The following is a 12,370-nucleotide window of genomic DNA, read 5'->3' as shown; positions in this document are numbered from 1 at the left end:
GCACCCGCGCACTCGTGCACCCGCGCACCCGCGCTTGCCGCGCGCACTAGCCTGCAGGCTCTCGTGCACGCCCAATCTCGCCCGCCTGCTTCCGTTTGTTTCGCCGTCCCGTGTCCGGTGAACCCGGCAACCCGTCGGGTAGGGTCCGGGTTTAGATTTCCAACTCGTTTTCCTACCCGGGTCGGGTTAGGGTTGACCCGTTTGAACTCGGGTCAATTCCAAGTTCGACCGAAACCCGACCCTTGGCCCGAAATTGACACCCCTACTTGCAGGCATGCATAAGAACATCGATCCAAGCGTTCGGCTCTTCCTAGGCACGCACACAAAAAATCTTCTACGTGACTCCTCTCGGGCTTTGTTCTGCTTTTGTGTAAGTAAGAGCACACGCATAGAGGCTCGGCCTCCTTCATACGCACTAGTGTTCCTGCTCGATTCTCTCAGCTTGGCTTCTGAGAAGAGACGCATGAAGCTGATGACAAAGAGGAATGCCGCTCCTCTCTCGATCGCACTCATGGTTGAAGATTAAACCCAATGTTGTCGTTCCCAAGAGTATGTTCTAGCCGCTGTCCTTATGCACCATAACACCACAGAATCAAATTTGAAAGAATTATCTATTTTATCTTTTCAATTAATCAACCAACACTTCTAAATAATAAATTTGTATATCCAATAAAAACGTTTAACAATTACATATCTTAAAATATTGCACTATATTCATTCTCCCTAAATTAAGGTACAATAACTAAGAGATCAGTACAATCAATAATCTATCATATGCTCCTGACTATAAAGTAATAAAAGAAAATGCTAAACAAAATCTAAAGAAAATCTAAGGATCTTTGTCAACCTCATTCCAACTGGTCCTGATCACTTTCTTGACATGAGATCATTTAAACTATATATAATGAGCTAAAAAACTCAGTAGAAAATTAAAATCTATCATTTCTTTTAATGCAAAACAAATGAATCAATATGTATGTTCAGTTCTAGGTAATATCAATCATCACTTAATATGAGCAATAAAAATCTTTAAAATCAATAATAAAATTAATATGATCAGTGAAATCAAAAGAGATCTATTAAACTATAAGATGTACGATAAAGAGTAGTATTACTCAATAAATCGTGTCAGTATGCTATGCTATATTGTATTAATATAAATTCCAGTATGAACTATCAATCTGTTAATACGTTTAATGTATTATCAGGTAAATATCATCATGATTATAATTATGAAAAGGCATGACATTTAGCTTTGATGTGATGTTTTCTTCTGTATATCTGTTATTGGTCATAACTTTCAATCTGTCAATTTTCATTGGTGGCTTTCAATAATCATTTAATAGTCGTCACCCTCCCGTCGGCGTAATTCAGTTAATTAGTTACAAGTTATAACTAAAATTATACTACCAACCTTTTATTTAAAGGAAAGCATGTCAGCCCACCCTCCTACACTAGGTATTATATTTTAAAATTTAACTTGTATTAATTATAGTGTTAACAGTTAACCTTCCTTGCTTACATGTAAATGCAATCTTTTTTCTTTGCAATATAAGTCAATTTCATCTCCTTTGGTCCAAGGGAAAACAGGAATCTTTTCCCTCCCCTCTTGTTTATTTATAAAATATATAAATGTATAAATACATGGAAATCCATCAAATTTGTATACTATAGATCTCTGTTTAAAATTGCGCAATTAGAGGCGCGCCTCTGCGTAATTCCTCCCAAAAGCGCCTTGAAACCTACTCAATTCCACCTCTGTAAGAGGCGTACGCCTCACTGGGACTGAGGCGCGTCTCAGAGGTGCAATTGCGCAATTCCTAGTGAGGCGTACGCCTCAATGGGATAGGGCCCACTCACTTAAATTGAATCTTTTTCTCTCCGTATACCCGAACGGCATCAGCAAACCCGAATTTTCCCCCTCCCGCATGCTCCAGTTCGCGAAACAGAGGTCCAGCACTCTATCGGCTTCCTTCCCGCCGCTTCTCCTGCTGGCGCCGCCTCTCTCCGGCGAAGTTGAAACTTCCGGCCGCCCTCTAGGAGTACTCCAATTGAATTTTAGGTATTTTTTTAAAGTTTAGGGTTATATTTTTCAAGTTTAAGAAAATATAGGGTTTAGGTATTTTTGATTTTTTTTTTGTGTTTTTGGTTTTTTGCTTTAGAAGACATGGTTGGAGGTAAAGAAAGGCGAATACGTCATTGCGGCGTGACCCTTCTTGGAAATATAGCATGCAAGTTGACGTAGGAGGGAGCGAGAAAACGTATGTCTATTTAAAATGCAATTTTTGTGACAAAGTGGTGAAGGGTGGAGTAACCCGCATGAAGGAGCACTTATCAGACTTACAGCTAGAAGATCTAAATGTGGATGTCTTGAGGGGCGAAGTAGATCAAGTGGGCATATCTACTAGTACCACATCACACACATCCACTAGCTCTGCAGCACAACAATCAAGTAAAGGTATTCCACAACTTCTTATATGCTATCGCAGTATATTTATATCAAGTGAGCAATTAACATGCTAATGATCTTTTCTCTTATTGAACAGGGAAGAGAAAAGTGAGTCATATTGAAGATGATGATGACATGGCATTCATAGATACAATTGGAGAATAAGATTCACTTGAAGACTCATTTAGTGATGGGATATGATTGCATTTTATTTGTTTCTTATACTTTGGGAGTTTTGTTGAACTAATATTTTGTGATTCTGTACTTTGGGACATGATTTTATTGCATCTACTTTCTTACTTTCTACTATTTTCATATATTATTTAAATATTTTTATTGTAAGATACAATATTGCTATTATTTTCCTGCTAAAACTCTTAATTTTTCATTTACGCAATTCTGTGTCCGTGAGGCTTACGCCTCAGACCGCCTCGAGGCTTACGCCTCGCCTCACTGACGAAAACCGCCTCGAGGCTTAATTACGCAATTTTAAACCTTGCTATAGATTTACTTCAAAAAAATCATATTTTTTAATTTAAGCGGTGAAAATTCAATATATTTTTCTCAAAATGCTCATATTGATGAGATCTATCTCATACAAAAAGTTATGCGGTGAAAGTTTTATCAATACAAACTTATCCTTATTTTTCGGTAATGGAAACATAAATTTGATTCAAAAAATAACGGTTCCTTATAACGAGACGAGTAAATTTCCCAACAAGCTCGACCGACAAAAATTGCACTATGACATCCAAAACCAAGGTTCTCTTTTATCTCTGCCCACTTTCTCTCTAATTTTTTCTAAACATGTCTTTGTTAGCCGAATGCTTAGGGAGGAAATGAATTCAAAAAGCTTAGGTGAGTGGAGAAGGATATCTGATAATAAAATATTAATATAACTATTTAATTTAATCAAATTTTTAATATAAAATTCATATAAATCATTTTGGTGCTTTAAAAATTATTTAAAAATATTCATGAAATTCATTATTTTATTTGAAAAATATTGGTGAAATCGATTTGCAAAATAGACACATGACGGTCTCAAAATCTCCACTTGTATTGATTGATTTCAATTTTTTAAGGATTTGCACCAGTCCCCAAAAATTACGAAAAAATTCATGTAGTTAAAATACTACAATATAAATGTTATGGCGAAGATGGTTTTCAAATTTTGCTTAAAATGACTCCTAAAAAAATTTATTGCCTTGAGCGGTTGTTGGAGGAATTGAATTATAACGAGAATTATAAAAATTGATTTATGAGTGGGGTATAAGTTGGGTAGTAAAGATTTTCATTTCTGCATTCGATTGATTGCTTTGCATATGTATATACGTTGACTTTGTAAATTAATTGATTAGAAAAAAAGATTTTATTAGTGGATAGATAGATGGATCCTACCGATTAAGTTACATAGAATAGACAGAGTGCATCAGCAGTTCCAATAAGTTATGATAGTTTGATGCAGCTAGACAACATGTTTACACAAGTTATGAGTGATGCTTAGAGTAGACAAGTGGGACATAATGAATCAGAAGAGGATAGTCATCTACAATATTATTGTTTATAAGCTCTGGTTGATTAATTAAAAAGATAAAATAGATAGTTCTTCCAAATCTGATTTTGGGGCGTTACACGCACACAAGAGAGGTCATGCGCTCGACTTCTCTTACTTCTGCTCGATCAAATATGGACATTACACGTAAGAACAAAGGCTGAGCCTGATGCTGACTTTCCCTGGAGGTACTAGCCGTTGTCCTGACGCACGATTTTCTCATCCCGTGCAGTCGCACGCATGCGAGAGGAGGCTTTCGCTTGGTTCTGCTCTGTTTTGCCCCAGACACATAAGAGGAGCCCTCACGCTTGATCTCTCCTCGGTATTGCACGCATGCGAGACTCCCATCCCTGCTTCTTTTGGCCACAAGTCAAAATAGATGGCATGAGCGGTTTGGACTACTTGGCTCTTGTTCGATCTCCAATGACAATGAAGGCCGCTTGCTCTTATTCTCTTCCAACAATTCTGGCAATGAAGACCAGTGGAAGGACTAGTATTCCTCAGAATTCCAATAATGAAGGCCAGTGATGAGAATATTTCTATAATACCATGTTAAATTTAGAGAATTTGAGAGGAAAAAAAGGTTAATTATACAAAATTATCCCTATTTATAGATCTATACTAAATGTCTTAATAAAGAACCAAATAACTACAAATTAATGCATAATTGGCTTAATATAATTCTTCCTAAATTAGCTACCCAAATATAGAAGGAGATTGGCGTGATCCAAGTGAACCTCCCACGGATCCCCATACTGGCCATGGGATTAAGGGCCAAGGGACTGATGAGATTTAACAGTGATCTAGGTGAGCCTTCCACGGATCTCCATGCTGGCTGTGGGATCAAGGGCCAAGGGATGGATGAGATTTAACATATACCATGGAATCTAATTTGTTAAAAGTTTCCGCATCAACAAAAAACGTGCGGGAAGGCTAACACGCGAATTTTTGGAGTTCGCCCACAATTTTTTAATTATTGTTGGAGTTTTGAAGTAGAAGTGGGGCATGACTGGTGGGGTAGTGTGAAAGTCTAGCTATTTTCTATCATCCACCTGACCCTTCTTTCCCCTTTTTTTCTTTTTTATTCTTTTTAACTTTCTTTTATCACACTTTTTTGCACTAAAAAGTGGCAAAAAAGAACTTGGGCAGGATAGAGGTTGGTATAGTAGGGTTATGGAGGTTTTAAAAATGTGAATGTATTCAACCAAAAAGCTTTTCTGCATGTCCACCGAGTAAATATGAAAATTGTCAACAGTGACATGTCTACCACAATGGGTGAACATAGATATGTAAGTATTAACTCTTGGTTGGGCCTTGATACCAATCATAACATAACTATAAAAGTAGAAGGGAAGTGTGGAAAAGATGGAAACCATAAAGGATAAGTGGGGTAGGGAGATTTAGAAAGTGGATGAGAATAGAATAAAAATGGCCTTTAAAACTAATTTTATTGTTCTTTTTTAAATTATTTATTAACCATCCTATTAGTCATACATTAATGCATCAAATTTTCAAAAAATAGAAAATGAGCTAATACCTGAGAATGCTTTGATCTAGATAGGGAACAATTGGTATTGCTTAAACCTGCTTATAATTTAGTGGGGATACCAAATGAATTGCTTCATGTTCAACCTAATTTTAGATAGTAATAAAGATTGTTTTTATGAATAAAAGCAGAATTTTACTTCTTATATTACAGAATAGAAGTTATTCTTTACCAAAAGCGTTATGCTACAAAATTTTGGCCAACACTTCAAAATACTTAAAAAATGGTATGCTATTTATTTGGAGATTAAGAACAAAGAAGGCACTTGATCTAGAATTAAAAAAAATTAAAAGAATAGAGACAAAGGGCGCAATTATTAGAAGAAGAATAAATTTCTATTGTTTGGTGAGATGAAATGGAAAATTTAAAAGAATTCCAAACCCACATGGTAGGTTTATAAGCTTTTGGATACTGGGAAGGTTAATAGTTGGAATAAAGAAAGGATAATAATGGGTAGTTTTTTAGTCGAATTAGAGTAGTAATAAGGTTATTGTTCATTGTCATCATCATTAGTTTATCATAAGTATTTGAGTTTGACTTAGTAATAAGATGATTGTGATTAGGGGTGTCAATGACATGTCCCGAAAACCCGACTCGAACCCGACACAAAAATTTCGGGTTCGGGTCAACCCGAACCTGACCCGTCCGGTTCAGAGGTCCTAATTTTTGACCCGTTTCAAATTTCGGGTCGGGTTTGGGCTGACCCGAAAACTCAACACTGACCAGGTTTTGACCTGAAGAAGTGCACGAAAGGGAGAAAGTTAGCTTCACAGCGAGCGAACTCCCGTCGTTGCTTCCACCTTCCGATCAAAATGTTGTAACTTCTGATTCGATCGGAAGGGAATGTCGTTGAAGGAGCAAAGTCGAACAACAATGAAGGAGCTTCACAGTGAGCGAACTCTCGTCGTTGCTTCCAATCAAATGGTTGTAACTTCCGATGTGACTGAAAGGGAACTTCGTGTTGTCGTCCAAGGAGCGAACTAGCAAAGTCGAACGTCGTCATTGATCGGGCTCGGGTTGATCTGAGCTTGAAGCGGGTCGGGTGCGGGTTTGAAAAACTGACCCGTTTGTAAAAATGGGTCGGGTTCGGGTTGACCCGAATAGTACCGTGTCAGTTCCGGGTTCAACCCGACCCGTGACCCAAAATTGACACCCCTAATTGTGATTAAGATAATTATTTATGAGGACATTATAAGTGTAGTCAATTTTTATACTCTAACTGATTAGAAGTTAAAAAAAAATGAGAACAAAAGAATGTATGGTATAGTAAAGTGGTTACTAGAGGAAGAGGGATAGTTGTTGGTGATTTAAATGGAAATGTAAGATCATATAAGATGGATTATGAGAGGATTTTTGAAATTAATTAAATATTATCATTTATTATGGAAGAAGCTTTGTTTGATTTTACAGTAGAATATGATCCTGTAATAGTGTGAGCACAAGCTGTATAAATGAGAGCACTTGAGCTACCTAATCTTATATATTTTTGTTTTTTATTAAAAAGCTAGAGAAATCTTTTTAGAAAGATTGTAAGATATTTTTTAGAAGAAAGTTTCACCATATAATATGTGATAGTTTTGAATATATTTTTATAAAAGAATGAAGAAGGTAATCAAAATAAACGATTGCTATAGAATAAGATGGTAAAACTTGTAGGTTGTGGAGTTAGTCTTACAAGGTAGATTGTTAGTAGAAAATTAAAGCGTCAAACTTGAGAAATGCCTAATTTATGCTTAAATGACCACTTGCATCAAGCAGATTTTAATACAAGTTTGAGGAACAGGTCGAAATAGATTTTTGTATAAGGTGATTCAATTTTTTTTTTAAGATGACTCATTAGTTTAATAAGGATATAGAAAAAAGTTATAAGGCAATGAAACTTGTTTTTAAAGACAACACAAATAAGTACTATTGCGATATATAATAACCTAAAGAAATCTTGAATATTTTCTTTGAGGTTAGTGCAGTGAAAATTATAATTATTGTTGATTTATATTGATAATTAGATTCTAAAGAATAATAAAATGCAACATATAAAATATCTAAGTCAAATAAATGTTAATCTTGAGAATATGATTAAGTTAGATTTATTAATATTGAATAAAATACATTTTAGGTAATATGGAGGGCTGGAGCCTGGAGGGTATGAAGAAAAGTTTAAAATGATATTTTTGTAAATTATAAAGGATATTAGTAATGAAGAGTTTTAGAAGAGCATGTGCAAAATCATAACTAAGGGTAAGTTGATAAAGAAATTGAACTTCAGATAAAACATCTATAGGGATTTGGAGATTCATGGAAGATTGTGTAGCTCTTACATATCTTGTTAATAATATGGGCATAACTTGCATGAAAAATGTAATATTGGATCAGAGAGACGTTGTGATTATAAATGTGGTTGTGCCATTACTCGTTGGAGAATGTCTTAGAGCCAAAAATATGTTAGTGAAGTGTGGAGAAAAGAAAGTATTGAATAATATGCGAAAGCATTGAAGCCTAATGCAGGTGGTATGTGTCTAGTTTTTGAGACATGAACATAGTTTCTTATTATAAATCTGCATGTTTAAGGTTTGCTGAAGAATCTTTTTATATTCTAAGTGTTGGCTAAACTGGCCTATAACCTATAAACCTATCCAAGAAAAAAAATTTGTGCTCCCATACTGATTCTTCAGTCCTTTTACTTAAATTGAATATAACGGTCAATTGGTGCAAGTTTTGCATATTCATGTTTCTTACAATACCATTGCGAGGAATCACATCCAACACTTCATTTAAGTTGCCATACCAATTTTTATGTAGAATGCGTATTAATTTCATTAATGTGGTGGTGTTAATACTTCATTCATAGTAATACTGTTAATCATTCTGATTTTATGACATTTTTATCCTGGATTTTCTTAACCCCAATATATATGCTTCAGGTGGAGCTTTTCAGAGATTGATCTTGATTTCATATTTGGACGAAGAAATATTGGTATGTGGTTCTAAAATATATAATAATTGTACATTTGCTTCGAACTAGAACCAACAATGTTATCGATTCCTTCAAATCAAATATGGACAATCAATCATTTTTTAATCAATTTAAGGACTTCATAATATCTAGCTTTTTTAATTTGAGATTGCAATGCAGTTATAGATTTCCAAATTAATTTAGTGTTCCTTTTGTGAATTCATACCCTCAAAAGTCAAACATGCCGTTCTTTTGGTGGCATCAAGTTGATTAAGGCTTTGTTTGGGATGACTTTCTTCCTGCTTCTTAAACTAGTTTTTCAGTATAAAAATTAATTTTTTTTACTAGAAAAGCCGCTTTAAGAAACATCAAGAAAGCCATTCCAAACAAAGTCTAAAACATAATTGAAACTGGGTTATACTGCTGTGTTGAAGGATAATGCCATTTTTGTTATTTGACTTCTTGTGCATTTTTAGTTAGGTGTCAATTACCTATGCTTTGAGATAGTAAATTTCGTTGCCGCAACCATTGTGTATATGAGTTCTGACTGTTTTATAAGGTATCAGAAGCTATTACATTTTTATCTTATGGATTATTTCGAGGCTACTGGGTTCTGGAGATGGCAGTCTCACTGATGATATGTAGAAATTCACTCATAAAGCTTATAACATATTTGCAAGAATTTAGGGCATACGTAGAAACAGCCAACAGACTAAGCTAACATGATAATGGTTGAACCGTATCTCTTTATTTATTTATTTATTTTTGTGAGAAAAAATGGGTGAGGATTTCATTAGAATTTGTTTAAAAATTGACAGGTGGCCTTTTAATGATATTTAAATAGCATGAAACTACATGAATTTGATTAGCAGATAATAGAAGAATAAAAAAGACATTTGCTATAAAATCCATGATAAACAACTAAATATGAAAAAATCCATGATAAACAACTAAATATTAAGAAATTTACATGTTATTAACAGAATATTTGCCATAGAATGTGAAATAAAAATTTCTTTAATACATGCAATGTTTTATAAACGAATTATAAATTAATGAATATTTTTTCTGTCAAATCTATGAGATATTTTATGCGACATATCATATGTTTTCATGTCACATGAGAATGTTTTTCATGCAACATGTCAATATTTGGAGAAATTATTCTGTGTGGAGGCCGGACGTAACTCTATGTCCGGAGACGAATCAGGTGCAGCCACATCAGCTGTACTGAGCCGCGGTAACGAGCAATACCGAGCCGTGGTACATAGCAAAGGGATGAGATGGCGCATTCTGGTTGGTCTCCGGACGGTATTAGACATCCGCACAGAATAATTAATCCAATATTTGGGGCCCATTCAAGTGGAAATTAGGCTAGGATATCCTAACCCATTTTGGATTTTTTTTTTTAATTTCTATGTTACTGATTCGGTGAACCATCACTCCTTAGACATCCTTAGCTCGTACTGATATGTAACAATTATTCTGCTATGGCAGATCATAAGGGATTCTTCAGGGGCTCCTGAGGTTCTCACAAGGCTAGAAGGTCCTCCACCTGTCGTCTTAGAGCCTGCGATCACAGAGTATGAAAGCTGAATGCTGGAAGCGTCCGTTGAATTGTTTCCTCAGAAAGTACAGAACAATCTGGTTAGCTTCAAAAAACAAGATATTGTTAATAAAGTTATTATTTTCTTCGTTTACTCTTCACTCTTTGTATATTTGAGATCTGGCTCGAGTTTGGCCTGCCATTAAAATTTTATTTTTTGGGTTTTGTCATTCATGTCTTCTCTTTCTTGTATTGGAACAACATCAATTGAAATTCCTAATAATCAATAAGTCATTCAGTTATTCGATAACGAATAGCAAAGGGAAGCCAAAGGGAAGCCAAAGGATTATGAAAGGGATCATAAGAATGACATGAGGATATAAGAAACATAGAAAAACACCCCTGCAGCTATATACTCTGCCTCTATAGTGAATATATCTACTGAATTCTGTCTAGACCAAGAAAATAATAATTATCTAATGTATTGACATATATATGATGCACTCTTCCTATTTATCTTACAACCTGCAAAGTCTAAGTCTGAGTATTCAACTAATTCAAAATACATACTATCCCTAGAATGCTAGATGCCTAAGCTAGATGTCCCTATGCATGTCATAATGAAAAATTCTTTTCATTGCAATTAAGGCTTCATTTTGGATGGCTTTCTTACTGTTTCTTAAAACAATTTTTTAGTTAAAAACTTTTAATTTTTGTACTAAAAAGCTGCTTTAAGAAGCAGTAAGACTTTGGGTTTTGCCTAAAATTTAGCACACAAATAAACACTAAGCATAGTATCAAATTTACTAGTAGTTAGATATAGTAAGGATCTTATTATTCTTCTATACTTTTTCTAATTTACAAGTTTCCACTTAGATCCTCATCTAATTGTCTGGTTTGGCTCATTAGGGTGTCTACACTTTCGCAAATCCATATCAAACCTTTTAGTTAATTCTTTAATATATTTAATTTAACTAAGAAATGCACCATCTTTCGTTTATTTTACAATAACGTCTAAAAAATAGATTAGCTCACCCATCATACTCATTCTTCATGGTAGATGAAAATTTTTTGATAAGATATCATTTGTGCTTCCAAATAGAGTATCATCTACATAAATCTAAACTATCAAAATATATTGTCTTATTATTTTGAGAAATAGTGTGGTATCTATTGTCCCTTTAATAAAAGATTTAACTAGTAGAAATGTATTGTGCCTATTATATAAAGCCTTAAGTGCTTATTTTAAACCATAAAGAATGTTTTTTTTTAGTTTCTAAATATGATAAGAAAATGATGCATGTTCAAAACTAGGTGGTTGTTTGGCATGTAGATCTTTCTTTATGACTTTGTTTAAGAATGCACCTTTTATATCCATTTGGTACAACTTGAGCCTCTAAAATATGGAAATACTAATAAAACTCTTATGACTTCTAATCTAACAACCGATTCAAATGTCTTCTCAAAATTCATTCCTTCTATATGATTATAGCCCTTGGATATTAGGGTTGCTTTATTTCTAAATATTGATCTCATGCTATTTAACTTATTTTAGAGTTGTATAGGCCTTTGTCATATAAAGAAATAATACTTATTAAGTTATTTTTTAATCCATCCACTAATAAAACTTTCTCAATATTAAGATCATTTGCCTTACCTATAATACCTGCGCCAATGACTTTCTTAGCGATATTATTCTACCCCAAAATCTAATTTAGATGAATTATTCTTTTATCTTTTAATAAACAACATCAGTGTTATCTAACTTCATTTATCAGAAATAAATTACAAAAATAATTATTATATATATATATATATACACACACACACACACACACACACTAATTAAGATCTATACAAGCATACGAACACTACTCTATCCTGAGTATAAAAGAGTAGCTAAAACAAAAAAAAGAAATAAAACATGAGGAATTCTTGTCAATCTTATACTCATGATCCTTTACCTTGACATGAAAATATTTAACCAAATGTAATGAGCTTACAAGCCCATCAAGCACCCAAATCCTCTAACTCAACTCAATACAAGACAAAGAAACAATATACATGCCAACAATCAAATCATAATAATATCATTCACATGATCATTGGGCAATATAATAGAGAAATCAATAAAATAGTACATGTGTCAAATCACTAAAGAAATCATTATAACAACACTACAATATGTAGATAAATCATATAAAAAATTAAATAAAAACATCGATAAAGACTATCAAAATTAAATCATGTAGTAAAATTATATATGAGTGTATACATGCAATCAAATTATTCTATATCAATATTAAATCAATATCTTAATC

General features: G+C 33.9%; 1 protein-coding gene across 2 annotated transcripts in view; it reads left to right on the top strand.

The window, feature by feature from the left end:
* Positions 1–10,351, top strand: part of LOC110106462 (probable plastid-lipid-associated protein 13, chloroplastic) — a 33,776-nt gene extending 23,425 nt beyond the window's left edge. For both annotated transcript variants that reach the window (XM_020836387.2, XM_020836386.2), the window contains exons 6-7: positions 8,472–8,524; positions 10,001–10,351. In XM_020836387.2, the coding sequence (XP_020692046.1) occupies positions 8,472–8,524; positions 10,001–10,099 (152 nt within the window). In that variant the 3' untranslated portion in view covers positions 10,100–10,351. The remainder of the gene's footprint in view (positions 1–8,471; positions 8,525–10,000) is intronic.
* The last annotated feature ends 2,019 nt before the right edge of the window (positions 10,352–12,370 follow it).

The sequence above is a fragment of the Dendrobium catenatum genome, unplaced genomic scaffold, assembly GCF_001605985.2.
Source record: "Dendrobium catenatum unplaced genomic scaffold, ASM160598v2 fragScaff_scaffold_925, whole genome shotgun sequence".
In the NCBI taxonomy this organism is placed as follows: Eukaryota; Viridiplantae; Streptophyta; class Magnoliopsida; order Asparagales; family Orchidaceae; genus Dendrobium; species Dendrobium catenatum.
The sequence above is the reverse complement of the archived record's forward strand: the minus strand, read 5'-3'. Positions and strand labels throughout refer to the sequence as shown.